The sequence below is a fragment of the Chiloscyllium punctatum genome, chromosome 15, assembly GCF_047496795.1.
Source record: "Chiloscyllium punctatum isolate Juve2018m chromosome 15, sChiPun1.3, whole genome shotgun sequence".
Classification (NCBI taxonomy): Eukaryota; Metazoa; Chordata; class Chondrichthyes; order Orectolobiformes; family Hemiscylliidae; genus Chiloscyllium; species Chiloscyllium punctatum.
In genome coordinates, this window is record NC_092753.1 from 38,421,495 (window position 1) to 38,446,235 (window position 24,741).

Consider the following 24,741-nt stretch of genomic DNA (forward strand, 5'->3'; position numbering starts at 1 on the left):
CAGGAACTCCAGAACGAAAGGGCATAGGTTTAGGGTCAGAGAGGAAAGATATAAAACAGACCTACGGGGCAACTTTTCCACACAGAGGGTGGTACATGTATGGAATGAGCTGCCAGAGGAAGTGGTGGAGGCTGGTAAAGTTGCAGCATTTAAGAGGCATTTAGTTGTGTATATGAATAGGAAGGGTTTGGAGGGATATGGGCCGGGTGCTGGCAGGTGGGACTAGATTGGGTTGAGATATCTGGTAGGCATGGACCAAAAGGTCCGTTTCCGTGCTGTACATCTCTATGACTCTATGACCATCTAAAGCAGAAGAGAGAACTCGTCTTGAGAGTAGACACAAAAGCGACAAGACTTGAATAATTTTGTTTACAGTGTGCAAAACCTGTCGTCTAGAAATTTCTGTGCTTTCAGTCTAATTGTGAGTACAGCCACAATGCTGACCTCTGCCCAACAACTGACAAGCAATTTCTTGGTATGTAAACTGGGACAAATCTAACCTGACAATTACTGTTCTATCAATCTACTCCTAGTCATCAGAAAATAATGTGTTGTCAATATTTACAAACTGATACCTGGCAGCCTTGATTCAAACTGAATTCCACATGTGAGGTGTGAGTGAATGCCCTTGATTTGTGGGAGTATGGCTCAAAGAACTATTGTAAAACAGGGAGTGAGAGTCTCACTCCCAGTGATTGGACTCACATCTAGTACAAAACATCTTCTGGATGTTGGGTCGCAGTCATCTCATCCCAGGTCAGAGTCTCATGCCCAGCTACCCTCAGCTGCTTCATTAATGACTTTCTCTCCATTATAACTCCTCCATCATGGCCTACTGCCACTCTTATATTCCTATATGAGAAGTGGGGGTGTTTCTTGGTAATTGCAATATATTTAACTATGTTTATAATTCCATTGGTAATGAAAAATTCCGACTTGCAAGACCAGGGCGACATGCAGATTTAGGCCAATAAATAACAAATAGCATTTGTCTCTTACAAGAACCAGACAATTTTACTGCATTCTAATGCACGGTGGCATGGTGGCTCAATGGATAGCATTGCTGCCTCACAGCACCAGGGACCTGGGTTTGATTCCAGCCTTGAGCGACTGTCTGTGTGGAATTTGCATGTTCTCCCCATGTCTGTGTGGGTTTTCCTCCGGGCAGTCCGATTTCCACCCACAGTCCAAAGATGTGCAGGTCAGGTGGATTGGCCACGCTAAATTGCCCATGGTGTTAGGTGCATTAGTTGGAGGGAAATGGGTCTGGGTGGGTTACTCTTCAGAGGGTCGGTGTGGACTTGTTGGGCCAAAGCAGCTATTTCCACACTGTAGGCAATCTAATCTATTTAGTTAATCTAATTTCTCCTGAAATTAAATGGCATGACCATCATTAAGATTTCCACCATTATTGTTTTTGGGTCAATAGTAACAAGAAACTGAACTGGGACAACAATTTAAATGCTATATAATGGTGATTTAAGCAAGCATGAAGCTGGGGGTCTGTGGTGAGTAGCTCATGTCCTGATTTCCCAAAGCTAATTCTTCATTTGCATGACAGAAATAAAGCTCTTCACTTATTTCCGTGGTTGTAGTGACTACAACGGTTTGGTGATGATTCACCACAGCACATTCGCCGCCGCCGATTAACCACTGCCGGTTCGCCACCAGCGTTTCTCCACTGGGGTCATTTGACCTCTGGAGACTATTCACCACCAGAAAGATATATATATGTACTGATTGTTTTCCCTCCCGCCTGTTCTTTCATACTTCTCAGTCCCCTTTATTTATACAACAACATAGTACATATTGATAAAAAAAAGTGAAAGAAGTATCATTTTATTGGTTTATACATAAAAATGAGTTACAAGCACTTGCAGTGGTGAATCGTCCTCAGCGGCCAATGGGCGGTGGCAAACCATCCTCAGCGGTGATAGGGCAGTGGCTAATCGGCAGCGGCGAATGGTCCCATCCCGATTGCAACATTCAGGAAGCTCCACAACATTTAGATAAAGCAGTTCACATAATTGGACATCCATCACAAGATTAAATAACTACTTTTGCCTCCTAACAGTAGCTACAAGTCTGTATTATCCACAGAGTTCAGTGGGGCAACTTGATAGACTTTTTGAACAGCATCTTTCCAATTCTCAATTTTCACAATCTAGATAAGGGCAAAATATGCATGAAAGTGTTGTTCTACTTAAGGTTCCTCTCTGAGCAACATGGTGTGATTAAAGCATATATCATTTCTTCATGGTCAATGAGTCAAAATTTTGGATTTCCACCTAAAAGGAGGCATCTTAACCACATAGATTGCTGTGGATCAAGAAGAAGACTGTCACCACCTAAGGATAACTAGTCATGGGCAATACTAGTAATGGCCCACATGTTCAGAATTTTTTTATTTAATTGTTTTCTTTTTAGTTCATTGTTAAACATAGGGTTCACACTAATTTCTGCATTGGTGACCTCATTGAAAGCAATTATGGATCTCTAATTATTTAGATGGTGGAACTAAGCTAAAGATAGAATTGCTGGGGGTGAAAGAAACAAAGGTCACATTCTAAGAAGGCAATTGTCGTTGTTAAAACTCACACGTTATCATGTTTTCCTCATGCTGTATAACCATGATTTAAAGTTTGAGTTGCCAAACTATACACAATATATATCAAGGGTTTAGGTTGGGAAATCTAATGTAATTGTTTCCAAGCTTGTTGCCCATGCAAAAATAGATGGGAGTGTGAATGGTGCAGAGGATATAAAGAGATTTCATGGTGTCTTAGACAAGTTTAGTGAGTGGACAAATGTGTGGAAGATGCAATATTTTATGGAGAAATGGGAAGTTTTCCACTTTGGTAAACAGAATGGTAGAGTATTATTGAAATGGTGGTGAATTGAGAAAGGTTGACCTAGGTGACCTTATACACTAGTCATTGAAAACAAGCATACACTGCAGCAAGCAATTAGGAAGGCAGATGATGCATTGGTCTTCATTGTCAGACCATACCTGGATTACTGTGTGCAGTTCTATTCCCCTTACCTATGAAAAGATATACATACCATGAAGAGTGCATGTTCACCAGACTAATTCTTGGGATGGTAGGTCCATTGTATGAGGAGAGATTGGGGGTACTGGATCCATATTCACTGGAATTTAGAAGAATTAGATTGAAATATATCAAATCCTGACAGGTTGAGCAGACTGGATGCAGGGATGATGTTACTATTGGCCAGTGAATCCAGAACAAAGTGTATAGGCTCAAGGTTCACAGTCGGTGAAATTTCATTGAGTGTAACAAACCTATGGAATTTTCAATCACAAAATATCTGAATGCAAAATCATGGAATATATCTAAGAAAAGAAAAGACTAACAGAAGTTAAAAGTGTCCAGCAGTATGGGGAGAAAGCAGGAGTGTGACATTAAAATAGAGAATCAACCATAACGGTTAGCACAGTGGCTCAGTTGTGAGCATTGCTGCCTCACAGTGCCAAGAACCTGGCTTTGATTCACCCTCCGGCAACACTTTGTGTGGAGTTTGCACATTTTCCCTGTATCTACATGGGTTTTCTCCAGGTGCTTTGGTTTCCTCCCATAGTCCAAAGATGTGCAGGTTAGGTAGATTGCCAATTGTAAATTGCCTGTAGTGTCCAGGGATGTACAGGTTAGATGGATTTGCCATGGGAATGTTTGGTTACAGGAATAGAGTGGGCGGAATTTCTTTTAGAGGAACAGAGTCGACTCAATGGGCTAAATGGCCTGTTTCCACACTGGGGATTCTAAGAAGGAGGAGCGCTCTTAATTAGCCAAATGTCATCTTCTGCTCCTATTTTCAATGTTCTAATCCTTAAGGATTTCTCTGGAGTCTCTAAGAATTGGAAATCTTGCTGGCTATTTCGAGATAAAAACAATTATCAAGGCATAAACATGTTGTATTCCTTTATGGACTTGGGATACGTTCAATTATTAATTATAAAAATACTGATGAAGGAGAGAAAGGTTGTTTTGATCAGATAGGTCAGTTAGAATTGAGAACTCATGATTAAACCTCTCAGAATATGTTCTTACAGAATTGGTAAACTTACTTGAAAGTGAGTGTATGACGCAGTTATAGCAACTATGGTGCAAAATATCCTGACACCTATCGCTACTGCCAAAACAGCAGTGGGTCAATGCTGTTGACCCCCTCACTGGTGTTTAATCTGGTCCCTAATCCAGGTTCAGTGTCATGTGCATGATGGAGGTGACCATATCATTTCCAGCATTTGTTTTTGAGTGGAGTGGGATAGGGTGAAACAAATTTTACAGTGGTGTTCTGCTGCTGCATTTCAGGCTGTGCTGCTTGAAGAAGACTCAAAACATTACTGCTTCTAAAACTTAAATAGTCACTTTTCCGATGAAAGCTAACTATTTTGTAATCAATTACTAGAAGAGATTGGTCATTGCTCCAGTTATGGTCCCATACCTACAAGGCTCTGTCACTTAGCATGCCATTGTAATTGGTTTTGGACATACTAGACTGAAAAACTGAAAGCATGCCTGATGGTATTGCCATGCCAGTCTAACTTCTTCTAAAGGGGGTGAAAAACTCTTTTAAAACAAAATCTGCACCAACTCCCGCAGAACATGCTGCTTTGTATAAGATTTGGAATTGGCAGAACTATGTATAACAGAGAGAAAGTTCGTTGCTAAGAGGCTGAAAAAAAATTACAAGATGTAAACCAGCAAAAGAAATTTCACCTTGAAAGTCTGATATTCACTGTTGCTAGTCAGTATTTCCTGACTGTAAAGATGGAAGGTGAATCACTCTGCAAATAAAGCTTGAAGAATAGTACTGGAATGGAATAGAGAAAGAAAGAGCAATTGATTGATTTTACCAACAGAAGTGTGTGTGTGTGTGTGGCAGAAATGTTAAATAATTACTTTGCTTCAGACTTTGCCAGAAAGATATGATCAAGTGGGTATGATACCGAAAGAATAGATTGCCTTATTTAAAATAAAAAGGCAAGCAATATTAAGTAAATGAATCAATTTCAAAGAGGATAAAACCCGTGGTGTGGAAGTATTACATTATTGCATTTTAAAAGAATCTAAAGCAGGGTTGCTAATACACATAATTAATAATTTATGACCAAATGATCTTGTGTCAATGGACTGGAGGAAAGCCACCTTCATACCTATATTGAGGAATGGTAATAGAACATGTCCTGGGAAGTGATGATCAGTCACCTTAACACTGATATGAAAAATGGTGGAATCCTTACTCAAGGAGAATCAGTGCTCAACCTCACTGATTCTTTGAAGAGGGCACAAAAAGAGTAGACAAAGATAATGCTGCCAATGTAATTTCTCCAAATTTTCTAAAAGTCCTTAATAAGGTGCAATGTAATGGTATAATATTAAAAGTCAGAGTTTGTAGAGTGAGAAAACAAGAAACAGAATGGATAACTTTCTGTATGCAAGGCTGAAAACATGTGATGGTAAAGAGGAGCAGTTCTGAAAGAAAGAAGTTAGACAGTCAGGTCCCACAAGGTCACGCCTGTACCACTGTTGTTCATAATTTATATTAACAATCTTGCCCTTTGAACCAAAAAGACTGTTTCCAAATATGGGCTGGTGCAAGCATGGAGGTGGTACTCAACACTGAGGCAAACTGCAAGAAAATAATGAAAGAATATATGCAGAGTAAACATGCAATTGACAGATGATTTTCAGAATAACTGTGTGAGACATTACATTTTGGTAAGTATAATAAGGCATTCCTGGACAGTATTTGAAATATGAATTTAAGTGGAGTAGAAGTGTAAATGAAGAATAAATGCACAACTCATTAAATTTATTTGATGAGGCCACAAAAACCAAGCCTTGTCCTTTGACTTATTTCCAGAAGCCAATTTATGCAAACATGTGTGAACTTTGTTTTGACCACATTTGGATCACTTAGCACAATTCTGCCCATCATTTTATGGAAAACTGCTCCCACTCCACCAACTAGTCTACCTTCATCAGAAGTGTAGTTAATGAACCACTTTGTGCATGCAAACTGAGTTTCTGCTCCAGTTCCTGCAAAGCTACCATAGCTTTGCGGAAATTCCAGGACATTCCTTGTACAGTATGAATGGCAGAAGATTAATAAAATGTTTTTATGCATTCATAAATTCCTGATGTGTTGATTATTTTCCATAGAAAATGGAAGTGGAATTGAATAAATATTAACAGTGTACAAGTATTTGCAGTTATGAAGAATTATGTTCTTCTGCCTCTCAATTCACACTCCATGCCCAGTGTGAGAAGAAGGAAGTTAATTTGCCAGTTAATAAGAAGCCCCATTCATTTAATAGAAAAACACTGAAGACTATTCTTTTTCAGCTCATTTGTTGTTTTATTTCACATCTTCATGCTATTATGCTTGAATATCTTATTCAAAAAGGTGATATTCAATTCAATATGTTTATCCACACCATCCAATATTGTGGAAATTCCAATTTACTCCTGGTTGTAAGTCTTGGACAAACCCCCTTTGCTATAAGTCAGTATGTGGTACAGCACCAAAACCACACTAGTCACCATAGGCATAATTTTTTGCTGTTTAAATGTTGTCAAGTGTAATTACTTTCTACTGCTATAAACCAAATTAAGTGACTAATATGGGTAAAGGTTGTGTGACGATAAATTCCCTAAATATTTAAATTTGTGACAGTCACTAACTCATTCTTAATCCTCAGTTGAAAGTGTTGCAGAGTTCATAATTGGACATACAGCTGTGTTTATGAAAAGACTATGCTAATGAAGCTGGCTAATGTGTATGAAAATAAATGGTTTCACAGGGCCGGTGAGAGGGAGGCTGCGCTGGAAGCAGCCCTCAGATTGCTGCAGCAGTTCTATCTGGATTTGGACAAATTCCGGGCCTGGCTTACAGAAGCGGAGACCACTGCCAATGTCTTGCAGGATGCCACCTATAAAGAAAGACTGTTGGATGACACCCAGCTGGTTCGACAGCTGACTAAACAATGGCAGGTACATGTGGTGTTGTGTTTCTAATATATTAGCAGTTCTATCATAATAGCTTTGCTCTTGTACATATGATGGGCAATATCTCAATGTGGGTTGGCAAAATGAGAATTGGTCAACTGGAGATCTTATTATTTTAATGAATCGTTGCTTAATAGCAGGATTTAAGCTCACTAAGTTTATAGCGAAATGTTTTTAAAGTAGGACCCAAGAAGGCAGTTATCTGTCTTCAGCATCCATTGAGTTCTCTCTGTTTTCAGATGATTGAAAGAAGTTTATAAAACACATTTTTTCAAAGAAGGGATTTATGGAATCCATCTTCTTCCTATCACTCTGCAGATAGTAATACCTATTTGAGTGAAATGGATGTGTCGTTTGCTGTATAACGTGCAGTTCTCTAAGCGTGAAATCTCAGACACAGTTCACTTATCAGGAGATCCAGTGCATCTTTGGAATTGAGATTAATAGTATTCTTTGCCTGAACAGAACTGCTTAATGCCTGCTCAAAATTGTGCCCCACACATTCCCCATTGGCCACAGATAGAAGCATGTTCTTATTTTGATTAGCCTCCAGTCTGAGGAAGGGTCACTCGATCTGAAATGTTAGCTCTGATTTCTCTCCACAGATGCTGCCAAACCTACTGAGCTTTTCCAGCAATATTTGTTTTTATTTGTGATTTATAGCATCCACAGTTCTTCTGGTTTATATGCTAATTTGCTTGCAAGTTAGGGGAAGGGCCAGTGAACATATTATATAGCAATAGGAAATTTCAAAAGATTTCAGATACTTTGATAAGCACTGATTATATTACAGTAAACGTATGTTTTTAAAAGCCATTGGATTACAAAGCAAGGAAATCAAGAAGAGGAGAAGGATCACACAGACTTTGGATAAGCATGAGTTACTTCTGTTGCATGTTTATTCTCCTCTCAAGAGAGATCTGTATTGGAATATATCACCCTTAATCTGAGATTTAGAACCGGAGTCTTAATGTGTATGTTTTCAACATTCAAAGGGAAGGAAATGTTTTCAAAATGGTTTATGCATGGGAGAATAGGCATGTTTGTCTGTAATATATAGCTGCAGCTCAGACCTGTGTATTATGTTAATAAACATCTCAGACCTGTATACTATGTTGAGAAGCAGTTTATCCAATGAAGGGTCAACATAAAAGATTTCAAGCTCGAAGGACAATTTGTAAGTATCACAGAGGTCTTAACATAAGTCTAAAGAAAGCACATCCGGAGTGAAAAGATCTGTAATTTAAATGCAAGAAGATAAACCATTTTCCATGCAAGTGTTTAGGTAGTAAGCAGACAAAGATGATTGCTCTGAAACTGTCCAACGTTGTTTAAATAAATCGCGGGTGGGTACGACAGGAGGTTGGAGGGAGATTCAAATCATTCAATTTACACTTTAGAGCAGGTTGGCAATGTCAAGTGTAAAGGAGAAAATGATTTATAACTGGTGCAATGAAAACAGCAAAATCAAGTGAAGTGTACCAGATGTCAATCATATCCTTGAAGATAAAGTTGAGACTCTATGACCGAATGATGCTCACTCCAAAAGGACAAGTTAGTCTGAGAATCCAATATTGCAGCATATCTGAAGATCTGAAATTTTAGATATTGGACATGAAACTGAAGCTACTCAACTGAACAGAAGCAAGTCAAAAGCACAGACTGGTAACCCTAAACGCTGCAGAAGTGATTTACAGTGTTTCACAGGCAATGACAACTGATGAACAGACAAGCAAATACAAGACAGAGAGCGGCTGACTGCAGGAACAGAAAGGAATCTTGTTGATGAGGGCACAAAAGCCAAAGACTGCATTGTCAGACAAACGTTTTCAGTTAATGAATTTAAAGGAAACAGATGTTTAAGGCAACAGTGTAAATCAGGAGAGTCAGCTGAACCAGAGAACTCATCATGAGCAGTATGGTGGCTCAGTGGTTGGCACTGCTGCCTCACAATGCCAGGGGCCTGGGTTCAATTCCACTCTTGCGCGACTGTTTGCATGGAGTTTGCACATTTTTTTCTGTGTCTGCATGGGTTTCTTCTGGGTGCTCTGGTTTCCTCCCACAGTCCAAACAGTGTGGGTTAGATGGATTGGCCATGCTAAATTGCCCATAATGTCCAGGGGTGTGCATGCTTGGTGGATTACCCATAGGAAATGAAGGGGAGTGGGGTGGGGTGGGGGGATCTGGGTGGAGGGTTGGTGTGGACATGATAGGCCAAATGGCCTACTTCCACACTGTCGAGATTCTAAATAATAAATATCATTCCAACCAGCAGATGTTGGAGAGAAAGCTGACAACCATCATGTGACAAACATGTTCAAGTCCTTTTCTACCATGTGTATAAATAAACACACAAAAGTGGGACTAGCTGAAATAACAAACATTTGCAAATGTGGGACAATATATTGTTTATAACTTGGGTAACTTAAAATAGATATATTAATGCATTTAAAAAAAAAATTTTCCACCCCTGTCCCAGAGGCTGATTGAGACCCTTAAGTGGCCACTTCAGTTTAACCATAGTGGACACGGGAATCAGCGAGTAGGACAACTGCCTGGCAAACCATATCTGGTTGTCCGTGCCCTTCGGTGGTATTCTTCATGTTCGGAGCTTGATCAAGTGTCCTAGAATCAGAGTGGATGGAGCCCACACAAAGCCCTATTTTCTCCTTCATGTTAAATATCATTCCTCCCTTACACTCTGGCTTACCCTGCCCACGCCTTCCTTCATACTCCATTCCCCCCCACCTTCACCACCACCAACAAGCATTTCCCCAAGACCTCTATTCCATCTGCATTCAGCTGTATCCTGGAGATCCATTCATCAATCCTCATGGTAAGCTCAATGTTATAGTGGCAGTGGATGTTGCATCAGATGGTGTCACAAGTACTGGAGATCTGGCAGTCTTTTGCCTTTTTGATGATGAGAATTCAAGAGATACTGTGCACAGAATTCCTGGCCTCTGACGTGTTCTTGTAGTCATATTAATGATATGACTGGTCTAGTTCAGTTTCTGGTCAATGGTAGCTACTAGGATGTTGATAGTAGGGGGTTCAGCATGGTAATGCCATTGAATGTCATGGTGTGTTTGTTAGATTCAGTCAGAGGAAGTCATTTCCTGGCATTTATGTGGTGTAAAGCTTGAATGTTGTCCCTGTATTTCCTCCTAACTGGGATCTTGATTGGCATCTTCCAGGTAAGTGGCTGATCACCTGATAATTATGCCTGGCCTCTCAGAGAGAAACAATTTGCTGCTCCGATTGACCCTCTAACTGGTTTGCAGCACATTCTATCACATTCAGGTCTGCTCAAAATAATTTGACAATTATTGAAATTCCTCCTTATCCTTATTTAACTTTATTTTGGTAACTCCTATGGTCAATTTCATTGACAATGATTCCCTTCCAACAAAACATCCACACCCCCAGCTGTTCCACTATTTGAATTTATAGACTCTTCTTAAAATCCCCTGCTTCGACAAAGGTCACCCCCAACAGACACATCTGTGACTCATCAAGTGTCTTTTGATTTTGCTTCTGTGAAGGGCTTTCAATGTATTTCTGTCTTAATGACATCACAAATGGACATTCTTAATGTCATTTCTATTCTTTAAGTACAGATTTTTATTTTGTAGTCCTAACACCTAATGAATAAATAATTACTGAAAAGCATTTCTGTTGTATCAGATCATTACAGGGAAAAAAATTTGAAATTCATCTGTAACAATGTTGCATTTCTGTGACAAATGCCATTCTTAGAAAAGTTTGGTCACAGACAACGTTTTACTCAGTGCTTCTGCACTAGGGTAATTGAAAATGTGGTGACAGTTTCAAATTCATGAGAAACCAGCACAGTGTGTGAAATCCTGTGTACTGTATTCTGGCATAGTGTAACTAGTGAGTTTCCTGTGAATGCCTTTAGGCAATCTAACATTTGAAGTAAGACTCAAGAGAGAGAACAAACATTGCAATCCATCCAAGGTGACCTTACTCTGGTTTTATATACAGCATCAGTAACCTACTGTCAAATAGTCTACGGTTTTTGTACTGTTATTTTTCAATACAATGGATGGAAAGTTATGTTTCAGTAACATAGCTGGAAAATGAAAAGAAAGTCTGTCAGAGAAAAAAGGCACCATTTAGAAAATACTAATCAGAATGATTACCTTCAAAAATCCTCTTTTATTTAGGCAAATTTGAGGAGTCCCTAGGGTTCCAGTCTATCTTAGATTTTCAGTCATTTGGTTTTGTGTGTGTTTCCTTTCCTTCCTGATGACTGATGCAGAGGTGATTGGCTAATATTAATATGCATCTATTGTTGCATCTTTTGTTTCTAATAAAGAGCAAAATAGGAGCACCATACAATCTGAAAATCAAACCAGACTAAATGCAATGCAGGTTTCGCGCATCTCCCGGAAGGCACAGCTTAAGAAAGAAGATGCATTTATTCGTGCAGACCTGATTATGTTTTCTCAACCAGATGTTTTTACTAAATCTGGGAAAATAGGGTACTATTTAATTATTAATTTCCATGATTTCTAAACATAATTGTAGTATTGCCTTGATTACCACTACTGCACAAGGTAGATATCCGCTGCCTCTATCAGTAAGGGCTGTTAGAGGGAGTTACCTGCAATCATTCTCCTTTACCTGTACTTTGTCAAGGGCCTGTGTAATGATGTGTGGTAGGGGATACACCACTTCAGAGTCTTTACTGGAGACACTGTCCTTAATTAACAAGATAGTCTATTGCATAAAAGTGATAAATACAATTATAGAACTAGTCAGGCATAATTACTAGAACTGTATGAAATGCAAGTGTTCCCTATGAAAGCTAGCATGGAACTTCTCTTCTCCACCTTTAGATTAAGTGACATCATCAGATTGTGTAGAACTGAACGTGACATGAACATTAACTCCATCAGAATCATTACCTTCTTCATGATTATGTCAACCTGAGCCTTTTATAATTCACTGGTTTTAATGTCAGATTATCAAACAGTTTCGGTGTTTGACTAGGTTGTTAGTGGCTATCCTCTGAGCCTTTTCTAAGGTTACAATATCACCCACTATGTGAAGGAACCAAACTCAATCCAATAGCCAAGAAGTCTCGTTCATCTCTCTTGGAAAACAGGCATTGTGTTTGGATTTACATTACTGCAGCACTGGTACTCAACCTTGAAAGACTAATGTAGTTTAGTAACTGGATCTTTCTTGATGTTTTAGAGTTTGTGACCCTGGCATTAACTGGCTAGTCCTAAGCCTACTCATTCTCTTGCCATATCTCTATGAAATGCACATTTTGGAAAATTATCCTATTTACCTTGGGAGCCAGCTACAGTCTATTTTTTATTATCTAAGGTTCTAATATCTGCATAAATCTTCATATCATTTGCAAAATTGAAAACCATCTACATCTTCATCCAGACCTTTAATTAAAATGGTAAAAAGCGATAGCCCTACCTCTGATCTTTATCAGACTCTACAAGTAACCAGTTCCCATATTAAAACCATTAACAATCTTGTTAAATGTGGAAAACTCTTCAATGAGCAAGACACCAAAATTAATCATCAAAAAAAAAGCTTGTGTTCATATGACACCATGCGATCATGGAAACCAATAACTCTAGATTTAGCAACTAATCTGGTTGAATCAATTTCCGTGAATTCAGTGACACAATAGAAAGACAGAAGTACCGCCTTGCACATGTGTATACTTTCTCGCCATTTTCTTTCATGAACGGCCTGATAAAGTGACGGGAATACAGCACTTCCTTTTGCAGGGGGCTGTATAACTAACCCTTACTTTTTAAAAAAATCCAGCCACTGTTGCTTGACGTGCTTGTGCTTCTTTGTTTTTGCCAGCATTTTCACATGTTCTTCAGTACAGGTAAACCAAATTCACTTATTTCTTTGGTGTAGTGTTTTTATGGGACCTTGAGATCTTACTTGGATAATGCAAAATTCAGATAATTGACATTCGGATAATCAAGGTTCCTCTGTATGTGCTGCCTTTGTGATATCATTCAAAAGTATGGTTTGGTTTTTAACACGTACCCTCTGACACCAAACTAATCTCACAGCACCACCTCTCTCTACTCCTCCACTGTTACTAAATTGTCAGATTGCTTCTGTTTGATTCAGTACTGAGTGAGGAAAAGTTCCCACAAACTCATTCCCTGTTTATTGACCCAATACCACTTCCTTGTAATTATCTGAGATTAAGTGAGACTGTTCACAACCTGTGTTATATTTGACCCTGAGATGAGCTTCTGACTGCACATTCACACCATTACTCACACCATCTACTATCATCTCTGTAATATTACCCAACCTAGCCTGGTCTCCAGTCACCTGCAGCTGAAACCTTCATTCATGCTTTTGATACCTCTAGATTTGACCATTTCATTACACTACTGACTTGTTTCCTCTTTCACTCTATATTCCTGATGTAAGGGTGCCAGTGTTGGACTGAGGTGGACAAGGTCAGAAGTCACACGACACCAGGTTATAGTCCAACAGGTTTATTTGAAATCACAAGCTTTCAGAGCATTGCTCGTTCGTCAGGTGATCACTTACACCTGAAGTAAATAAGCTTGTGATGTCATGTGACTTCTGATTCAATATTCTGTATATTTGAGATCATAAGAACTCTGCTGTTGACACCCTGACTTGAATCCACTTCCATTCGCCTATTACTCTTGTGTGCTCGTACCTATGTCGGCTCCCACTTAGGCAATGTTTTGTTTTTAAATTACTCATCCTTATTTTCAAATGCCTCTCTGCCCTCTCCCCTCCACATTTCTGTCGCCTCTTCCAGCTCCGCAACCCTCTGAGCTATCCGCACACTCCGTTAATTTTGGGCTAAGTGCAAAGTGATCCTGTAAAAAGTCTTGGGAGATAATAAAGTTGCTTGATGTGTATGTTGATTGCTGTTGATGGTTTGGTCTGAAAGATTAGCTGTTTCAGAATCTGTGGTAGGACTGGGTCTGGGGAAGAGCTTCTGTTCTGGTTTCAGCTGAGTTTCTGCGATCCATGATCCACATGGCTAATGAGAGAACAAGGTCATAAAAGCTGCTAGGGTTGGGGATGAAGGTCCTGCTGATGACCCTGCCCCTTTATACACTATTGACCTTACTTTGGGTATGTGTATCTCTACCCCTTCTGGACTTAATGTGCCAGAATTACATAATTAGAACCACCCAGAGTTTTGGTCACTTTCTTTTTCAAAAACTCAGATTTTATTGCCCTATTGAATTTGTTTGACAAGGCAGTGATTGTATTGCATGACGTGATTGAAACTAATGAGATTCATTGCTGAATAGCTTTCAATCATTGTTATTTTTGAGCTTGTAGGTGAAACATTTTTCTGAGGTGAATCTGTAATGTACTAATTCTCTGTCCTGAGTTTGTGTTCTGCATTTGTATAAGCTGTTTTGTAGGTTAGTTATTCATTGTAATAAGAAAATTGAATGAGCTCAATTTGGGGAAAAGAGCTAATGAATGCCAACCCAAGCAGTTGATTTCCAGAAAGCAAATGCACTTTCCTTGCAGCTGAAACAGCACAGTCGGCAAGTTTGTATTTTAAATTTCTTCCATGACTGCAGGCTTGCCATAAAGAGTATATGCAAAATTCTCTGAGCCACCAATCACTTTTAGAAGATTGCCAAAGGGCCACACATAAAGTGTCATAGTTTCCACTTCAATACAGCACCCTGTCCGAATAGAGAGATGGGGTGAATGGTCCATATTATAATTCAATACTACTCAATCACTAGTTGGCTTGCTTGTGTGTAATCTGTGACCCAAAACATGATTCTGATATTTAGATGCTGACTAGGCCTCTAACTTTCAGACCACTTACCTAAACAAGTAACTGTTGCTTCTTTTAATGTGTTGAGGACAGTGAGTCAGGTAAGTGTAACTGGAAATGCTGGACCCTTTTATCTTTTTCAAATTTAGGTTGTATCTCTGACAGATGGACAATAAATGTGAGTTGCTTCGAATATTGTCATTTGTTGCATTTCAATTTTGTGATTGGGTTAAGTAAATAATAACACATTTGCAAAATACAAGAAAAAGTCGTGAATAACCCCCTGCATGGTTTCCGTACTTCATATTTGTGGTAACATCGCCTATCAATTAGCCTTACCAGGTATTGTGTTACCATTTCACAATGAGACTAAATATTTCATCACATGAAATTGAATTATGTATTCATGTTATGATATATCTGCTGTTTAAGACAAATCACTTACTCACCTCTGGAATTATTTCCCACCAGTGAGAGAGCCAACAAACACTTTCTAAAATCTTGCCATGCATTCTTAATATATTTTCAACAATGATTGTTAAATGCAGCACCCAACTGTCCAGACATTTCACATCTCTCAGATCTTTCTGATCATCTTATCATGGTGCTGTAATCTGCTCCTGAATGTTCAACCAGTCTACAGCATTATGGGGATGGAGGGAATTAGATGCATTGATCTGACATTTTCTCTGTCAGGGTGAATGGTGTCGATGGTCACACTGCTTCAGATGATGTAGCATTAGCTATTAGCACTGAGAAAGAGTTTGAATTCCATTATGACCGAAACATTATAGGTCCTCTGACATGACCCTCAGTGGCTCTGTGTCAATGTGATGGTTGTTTAGCATGTTTCTTTAAAACAGTAGAGTCATAGAGATTTATATAACAGAAACAACTTGTCTGTGCCACCAGATATACTAAATAAATCTAGTCCCATTTGCCAGCATTTGGCCCATATCCCTCTAAACCCTTCCTATTCATATACAGATCCAGATGCCTCTTAAATGTTCTAATTGTACCAGCCTCCATCACTTTCCCTGCCAGCTCATTCCAAACATGTACCTGCATGAAAAAGTTGTCTGTAAGATCCTCTTTAAATCTTGCCCCTCTCATCTTAAACCTTTGCCCTCTAGTTTTGGATTCCCCCACCTGTGGAAGACACTTTGTCTATTTACCCTGTCCATCCTCCTCATGATTTTATAAACCTCTATAAGGTCACCCCTCAGCCTCTGACATTCCAGGGAAAATAGCCCCAACCTCTCCTTACAGCTCAAATCCTCCAACTTTGGCAATATCCTTGTAAATCTTTTCTGAACCCTTTCAAGTTTCACAACATCCTTCTGATAGCAAATGCCTAACCAATGTCCTGTTCAGCAGCAACATGATCTCCCAATTCCCATACTCAATGCACCAACCAATAAAGGCAAGCATATCAAAAGCCTTCTTCACTATCCTATCTACTTGCAACTCCGCTTGCAATATGAACCTGCACTCCAAGGTCTCTTTGTTCAGCAACACTGCCAAGGGCCTTATCATTTAAGTGTATAAGTCCTGCCCAGATTTTCCTTTCCAAAATGCAGCACCTCACATTAAACTGCACCTGCCACACCTCAGCCCATTGGCCCATTTGATTAAGGTCCCGTTGTACTTTGAGATAACCTTCGCTGTCCAATTTCAGTTTCATCTGCAAACTTACTAATCATACCTCTTATATTCATATCCAAATCATTTATAGAAATGACAAAATGCAGTGAACCGAGCACCTTAAGGATCTAAATCTAGACTAATCTCTTGTCTGCCTACATTTCACTTTTCATCTGAAACTTCTCTGGCATCTTCCAGGAGATTGACTGTCAAAAATATGTTCACCATGTCACATGAAGGATCATTCGCAAGGGATTGCTTAACTTCATGTATTTTGAGCATTAGCACATTCGAAGTTATGAAGCAGACATAGCAAACGAACTGACTCTATGCATGCTTGCAGACCCACAGCAAAGCCACACTATTGTGTACAAACACCACATGGAATTCTGAAAGGTGCACTCATTTAGAAGCAAGGTACACATACAATAATCCAGGAGAGCTGAAGACTGGAGTATTGACAGAGCAAAAGTCTTCTTTTATATAAAAAAAGAGCTTGAGACCCGACAGCGCATGCTGCTTTTTAATAATACATAAAATTCAGAATCCCAAATGTTTGCTGCTCACTTCATCAAGCTGTTTAGTTAGCATCTTTCTCATAGAGGTTACATGTCTCATGCAGTGATGCCACTTTCCACCTCCATTGAAACAGGTACTATATCATGAAGCCTTTGTCTCTCCAAGTTCTATTTTCTGTTAAACCTGCTTCCTTACCAATTGCTTAGATTCTGTTGGGGACTAGCTCCTGCAAACAATTTGCTCCTCGGATTTGTACAGCCTGCCTACTTCTTCTTTTATTAATTGTCTGGCACAGAAACTTAGGATTTTGAGGAGAATTGGACCTTCTGGCAGGCAGACATCATAACTAATGACAGAACTCCTTCTGTCCAACCTTCAGCATTGCTGCAAAGCCCTTGACATTTTGAGACTCGAAAATCCAATTCAAATTGGAACAATTTTAGATAAATAAAATCCATAGAACTTTTTTTGCCTCTCCACATAGTCAAGCCTTGAAGCCCTGCAGAACGGCTTCAAAGGTTGGGGGCCGGTTGCCAGTAGCCAAGCCTACAACTGGAGGCATCTCATCATAAGGTTCTGCCCCTTATTATACCACCAAATCAACTTCCATCACAAGACTGCCCCAGAGCACTGATGGAACTGAGAGTGTGATCAAATCAGGCCAACCCAAAGCACGTTAGTTGGGCATTTTCCTTTGCCTACCCTGCATTTGAACAAGAGAAAAAAGAATCAAACCTCCAATATTGTTATTAATAGAATTGAAGTAAACGTTTGGACTGATGCATTCTGGGGAAAGTAGGAAAATATGCATCTTTATATTTTGTCATAATGTTGGCACTAACAGTGAGGCAATGATTATTTCTCAATTCAGCTGCCACCTATCCATTGTTTTTTTTAAAAAGATCCATTCAACTGTGTCGTCCACTTCACTCTGCCAAATTACAAGAAACAGCTTTTCTTTAAACTAAAACAAAACATTGTATGCACATTTGTAGAGTGCCATCTGTCATTCCACATATGATAGGTTCTGTGGTTCTTCATTGTTCAATTATACTACACTGTCAGTTCAGAAATATGAACTGGACTCCAAAAACAAGCAACTCAGTTTAGCATCTTTCAGCCAAAATTACATCCACATTGGCTGTGATGAGCAGCCAGTCTCTCTAAAACAGCTATCCATTCAGCCACCTGCCCTATTCTGTTTGCTTGCACAAAACCTCACAGGCACTACTTACTTTCAACTCGATAAAGGATTCAGCTTAAACCCTGATTAACAAAAATTTAAACTGTTGTGTTGCCTACTGAACATTGTGCAAATAACAAAATAACAAATGCAATTTCAAACCATTACGCCGACATATTGTTTTGAGGTTGAAAGAATGTATGTTTAAGATAGAAAGTGTTTTCTGAATTTCTAAAGTAAATTTAAAGAAGAGCCCCCAAACTGTTACAACGCAGAGGCCGAACGCCTGTGTTAACTAAACCAAACACCCAGAAAAGTCACTTCACCTTGTAATCTGTTTGAAATGTGAGGGATTAAATTTATTTAAAGAAAATTTAAATCACTATTTTAAAAAAAGGAATTTATTTTCCTAACAGAACACTAAATAAAAACTATTAACAAATCCAAGCCCCCTTTTTCTTAACCAATTATTATCTGACCCTAACTCTATAAAATGCTGCTCCAATAACACAATTCTAAACATTACATTAACTTAATCTCAAGTCCACACAGTCTCTGTCTTCTCTGCTGTTTTCAATCTTCTGCCTGCTGATCTCACTGAGTTGTTTTCTTACTTTTTACTGCTTATACAGGAAAAAGAACCTTTTGGTCGAGAGTGTTCTCTTATTTCTTTGAGAGCAAGCTGTTAGATGGGGGAGTTAGCTCCTTGGCTCTACAGCAGTTGCTCTGCTATTCCGTGGCAATTGTTCTGACCAATTTTCAAAATGCCCTGGTTTTATACCTCCCAACATCTTACCCCATTATTGGTCCAATGTTGTCAATACAATAAGTTCAAACTCAGTTGGGTTTTAGTATCCCATTGGTTAAAAATGAATTGTTGTCAAAACAGCAACCAAAACTCAGATACCCATTTAACAGCCATTTGCTTTGTCTATCTACTTGGAACAGCCCATCTCTTAGCTATTCTGTTCTGCACCTGTGGCTGTACTTTAAATTTACTATAAAAGTTCAGAAAACCCTCCCTATCTTAAAGTGAACGTACACTATTTTGACTTTGTAACAAAATAGCATTATAATTTAAGATCATTTTGCATAATTCAAAAAACTATGCTAACAATGGCATCTACACCTAGTGAAATGTTTCAGTGGAAATTGCACCTTGCTAAGCCCAATCCAGAGGTGTAAAATGAGTGCAAAGAGCTTTAAATTTATACACTACCTCTTCCACCTAGAGTGAACAAGATCAGTTTTCACTAGCTTTGGCAGCCACTTAAAGCACCAAGCCTCAATTTTTCATTTAGACTTGGGATGTGAGTGTTTGGCAAGACCAATATTGATTCCCAACCTAATTTTCTTTGAGAAGGTGTTGATCTGCCTATACAAGATACCAAGGGCAAACCATCTGATTAGATTAGATTAGATTAGATTAGATTACTTACAGTGTGGAAACAGGCCCTTCGGCCCAACAAGTCCACACCGCCCCGCCGAAGCGCAACCCACCCGTACTCCTACATCTACCCCTTACCTAACACTACGGGCAATTTAGCATGGCCAATTCACCTGACCTGCACATCTTTGTGACTGTGGGAGGAAACCGGAGCACCCGGAGGAAACCCACGCAGACACGGGGAGAATTTTGGACATCTCACCAAAAATAGGTGTCACCAAGCATGGGTTGTTGACCAACAGTCATAACTTAGTTGATAGTCACCAGATAGCAACCCCAGGACTTTGAAGCATTAATTTTGAAAACTTTAAAATATTTTACATGGCCCTGTGGACCCAGCTGGTTCACCTCTTAAGTTTCACACCATTACTGATGGTCCGAAGCAGCTCCATGTGGCTAGTGTTATCAATCACATACATATGGATTCAGATTGAGCTGAAGAAGGTTTAAATTATCCCAAGTGTTGCCAGAGGGGTGGCTGGAATATTTTGTGGCAAAGGGTCAAGCTACCTATGAAACCTTGACATGTACAGGCAGTTGGCCTGCATTATTTAGATGAGCACCAATTTTGAACCAACTGCAGGCATCCAGTGAGGATTCACATTCCAAATACCTTTCCACTTCAGGCCCAAGAATGTGCCCTAATCTACTAAGTTGTTCTTACTCTATTATCTGTTCAAAAATTCAGTTCATATGCAATTTTTAATAACTATTATGTAAAATACAGATCTAGTAGTAGGAAAATATAGAATGGAAGAACATGTGTTTAGTGTTCCTTTTCCACTTTCTTGAAGAAGGCTTTGTCTTAAAGAGATACCTCTATGCAGATGCTGGCAGTTCAGTGCTGATGGTAATACATGTGGGGCTAAGGAAGAATCACAATTAAATTAGATGCTGCACTGATCACACCTCCGCAGTACCACACTTTCCCAAAGGCATGTTACCCAGAAGTGAGGTTTTTGGCACAATACAAATATTGATCCGCATGATACAAACACCGAAGCAGCTGTCGGAGTTGGTTATGCACTTTCAAATAATGATAAATGTTAAAGGAAAGCATCAACGAAATCTTTGCATTTGTTGGTTAGTTTAAAACTTCCCAAGACTGTGGTTTGATCGTTTTGCAAATGGGCAGAAAGAATCTATCTCAAAAAGAAAAAAACAACTTTTTTTCCCTACTTGTAAGTGGATCATTTTGAGATGAAGACAGGAATTGCTTGAGATTAGCAGGGAAGATGCTGAAGATTGAGGGGAGTGTGGGAGATAGTGGGCGGCACGGTGGCACAGTGGTTAGCACTGCTGCCTCACAGCGCCAGAGACCCGGGTTCAATTCCTGCCTCAGGCGACTGACTGTGTGGAGTTTGCACGTTCTCCCCGTGTCTGCGTGGGTTTCCTCCGGGTGCTCCGGTTTCCTCCCACAGTCCAAAGATGTGCAGGTCAGGTAAATTGGCCATGCTAAATTGCCCGTAGTGTTAGGTAAGGGATAAATGTAGGGGTATGGGTGGGTTGCGCTTCGGCGGGGCAGTGTAGACTTGTTGGGCCGAAGGGCCTGTTTCCACACTGTAAGTAATCTAATCTAATCTAATGTTCTCATGTGGAAATACATGTGGTGGTGGGATTTGCAATGCAACATTGCATTCTCACGTGATGAGGATAGTTTTCCCCATAACCTTTTCAGTGAGGCTTACGGCATACATGGTAAATTTAATCAGTTCCAGCATTAAAAAGAGTACTGACATTAGCAATCTTGGATTTTATTGCTTTAATCATGGCTCTGCATTCTTCTTAATGCAATTTGAATGAGAATCATCCTCAAAGTTACTGGTACTTTTCCCAAAAAGTGCTTGCACAGCTTTTTACAGTATGGAATAGCCAATATGATTGGGCATAATGCAGATTAAATTTATGCTGTAAAACATCCTGCGTTAATTTTATGTTCATTGCTATGATAGAATTGGCAAGTTCTAAGTTGCTTTTCATCTTGGCATTTCTAATAGTTCATCTTTGAAGTTCTTCCACCTGAATAATCTGTTCATGCTGTGCCAGTTTTGCATGGAAGCTGGGAAGCTGGCAGTGCCGCCAAAAACAAATTTGCCTGTTTCAGTAGGACCTGAGAGCAACAAGGCACATCAGTAAAATAATTGCACTTCCCAGCTACCAGGCTTGGGAAATGTAGCAGGTTCACATTGGTGTTGTCACGATCTGTGCATGGTCCATATATTGGAATTCAGCTACATCAGCATGAAAAGAGAAATAAATTGCATTTAAATAGTACACTATATGGCTTGAGGGTGTCCCCAAAGTATCTGCACTCAACAAAGTACTTTTGGCATATTATCATTGTTAGTATGCAGGGAAATTGTAACAAACTAGTTATTTAAGCAAGGATATTATATTGGAAAGAGAATCTCTTTTAGAGATGTTGATATCAGATCAATACTGACCAAGACAGCAAGATAATTCAGCTGTTCTTCTTCAAAACTATGTATTGCGATCTTTTACCTGAGGGAGAAAACATACTTTGATTTAATGTCTCATCTGAAAAACAGGATTTCCAACAGTACAATACTTTCTTAACCATAAGGATCTGATTTTAATTTCACATATTTCTAAGAGGGACCTAAGTAAGGCAAAACATTACATATGTAGTGTGCAATGTGTTTTTTTAGTCAAAATAACAAGATTAATAATTCAACTTTATATTTTTAATCTAATCAGACTTCCCAATCTGGTTGAGTGAAACGTTATGAAACATAATATGACACCAAGCCGCACAGGAGGTTTCTGAGGAAGATAAGGCCCATGGTGTTAGCGGCAAGGTGCTAGTATAGATAAAAGCTTGGCTGTCTGGCAAAAAGAAGAGATTGGGGATAAAAGGGTCCTTCTCAAGATGGCAGCCAGTGACAAGTGGTGTTCCACAAGGCTCAGTCTTGGGACTACAACTTTTCACTTTAAACATTAATGATCTAGATGAAGGAACTGAGAACGTTCTGGGTAAGTTTGCAGATGATACAAAGATAGGTAGAGACACAGGTAGCATTGAGGAGGGAGAAAGCTGCAGAAGGATTTGGACAGGTTAGGAGAGTGGGCAAAGAAATGGCAGATGGAGTACAATGTTGGAAAGTGTGAGGTCATGCCCCCTACTTTCTAAATGGCAAGAAAATTCAGAAGTCTGAAATGCAAAGAGACTTGGGAGTTCTAGTCCAGGATTCTCTCGAGGTAAACTTGCAGGTTGAGTTGGTAATTAGGAAGGCAAATGCAATGATGGCATTCATTTTGAGCGGACTTTAATATAAAAGTTGGGGTGTACTTCTGAGGTTCTGTAAGGCTCTGGTCAGACCACATTTGGAATATTGTGCACAGTTATGACCCCCTCAGGGATATCTCAGGAAGGATGTGCTGACTCTGGGGCGTGTTCAGAGAAGATTCACGAGAATGGTCCCAGGAATGAAAAGCTTAACATATGAGGAATGTTTGAGGACTGTGGGTCTATACTCGCTGGAGTTTAGAAGGATGAGGGGGGGGGGATCTAATTGAAACTTACAGAATACTGAATGGCCTGGACAGAGTAGATGTTGGGAAGATGTTTCCATTGGTAGGTGAAACTAGGACCCAAGGGCATAGCTTCCGAGTAAAGCGAAAGCCTTTTAGAATGGAGATAAGGAGAAACTTCTTCAGCCAGAGAGTGGTAAATCTATGGAATTCTTTGCCACAGAAGGCTGTGGAGGCCATGTCATTGAGTATATTTAAGACTGAGGTAGATGAGTTCTTAAATGTCAAGGGGATCAAGGGTTACAGCGAGCAAGTGGGATAATGGGTTTGAGAAAATTATCAGCCATGATTGAATGGTGGAGCAAAATGGGTTGAATGGCCTAATTTCTGCTCCAGTGTCTTAAAGTCTTATAAGAAGACATTTATTTGGATGGCCAAGACCTTGGTCAAAAACTTTTATTTCAAGAAGTGCTGCAAGGAAGGTGTAATGAGAGAATTCCAGAGTATAGTGCCTGGGCAACTGAAAGCAAAGCTCCCCAGAGGAGTGATTCAAAACAAGGATGTGCAAGAATCAGGATTAGAAATATGCCAATATACTTGGAGGATTGAAATACTGGGGGAAGACTACAGAGATAGTGAGGAGTGATGCCATGGAGGAATATAAAATCATGATGTCATTTGATTGGGAATCAGTGTTGGGTTGCTGAATGAACTGGTTTTGTTGTGTGACGGTTTTGGATGACCTCAACTTTACTAAGGATAGAATGAGGGTGACAAGCCAGGATGGAGTTAGAATCGCCAAATGTAACAGGCCTAAGGGGTTCATAGACCTAATAATTACAAGATCAAGACCATCCAATCACTTGCCTCTTTGTCAAGTTGCCACCTGCTTCCTTTCCACTAGCTCCCATGACCAAATGTGAGAGGCATGAAAGTGTGTTTCAGCAGCAGATGGGCTGAAACAAGGCAAAGTCCGATAAAGTTCAGGACCTGTCAATGGGCAATTTTAGTACAAAAGTGTGGTTGGAAGTTCATCTCAGTTGACTCTTCATACCAAGGTTGTGAACAATCTGATTTACTCTTATAAAGTTGCTGGAGAGTGAATGGAGTAAATAGTTGGAATTGGAGTTTGGAATAGATCTAAAAATCATGTTTAGTTGGAAGAAATATACAGAAAGGTGCAAGTTCAGGCCTTGGGCTAAACAGCAGAATGTAGCTTTGGAGCACATTTGGTCATGGGAGCTGGTGGAAAGGAGACAAGTGGCAACTTGGCAAAGAGGCAAGTGATTGGATGGTCTTGATCTTGTAAGTATTAGGTCTATGAACCCCTTTGGTTTGTTATAGGATGTGAAAGTAAAGGAGAAAGGCAGGAAGTTTAGAAGAAATTGATTTACTGTTGAGACCAGCTTCAGACAAGAGCAGGGCCAAAAGTTACTTTACATGGTCATTCCAGATCTGCTGTGAATGACTAAACAAGTTGAAACATGAGAAATCCATGAGCTCTAGGAATTTTTTGTGACTGTCAACCTGTGTCTCTTCCACTAACTCTCTGCTTCTTATTGCAAATGTTCAAGACTCTTGCAAACATAAGTATGCAACAGCCTGTACC

At 39.6% G+C, this 24,741-nt stretch overlaps 1 protein-coding gene across 16 annotated transcripts in view; it reads left to right on the top strand.

Annotated features, from left to right (window-relative positions):
• dmd (dystrophin) overlaps positions 1 to 24,741 on the top strand; it is a 1,983,813-nt gene that overhangs the window by 1,662,004 nt on the left and 297,068 nt on the right. For all 16 annotated transcript variants that reach the window (XM_072585000.1, XM_072584994.1, XM_072584999.1 and 13 more), the window contains one exon: positions 6,830 to 7,019. In XM_072585000.1, the coding sequence (XP_072441101.1) occupies positions 6,830 to 7,019 (190 nt within the window). The remainder of the gene's footprint in view (positions 1 to 6,829; positions 7,020 to 24,741) is intronic.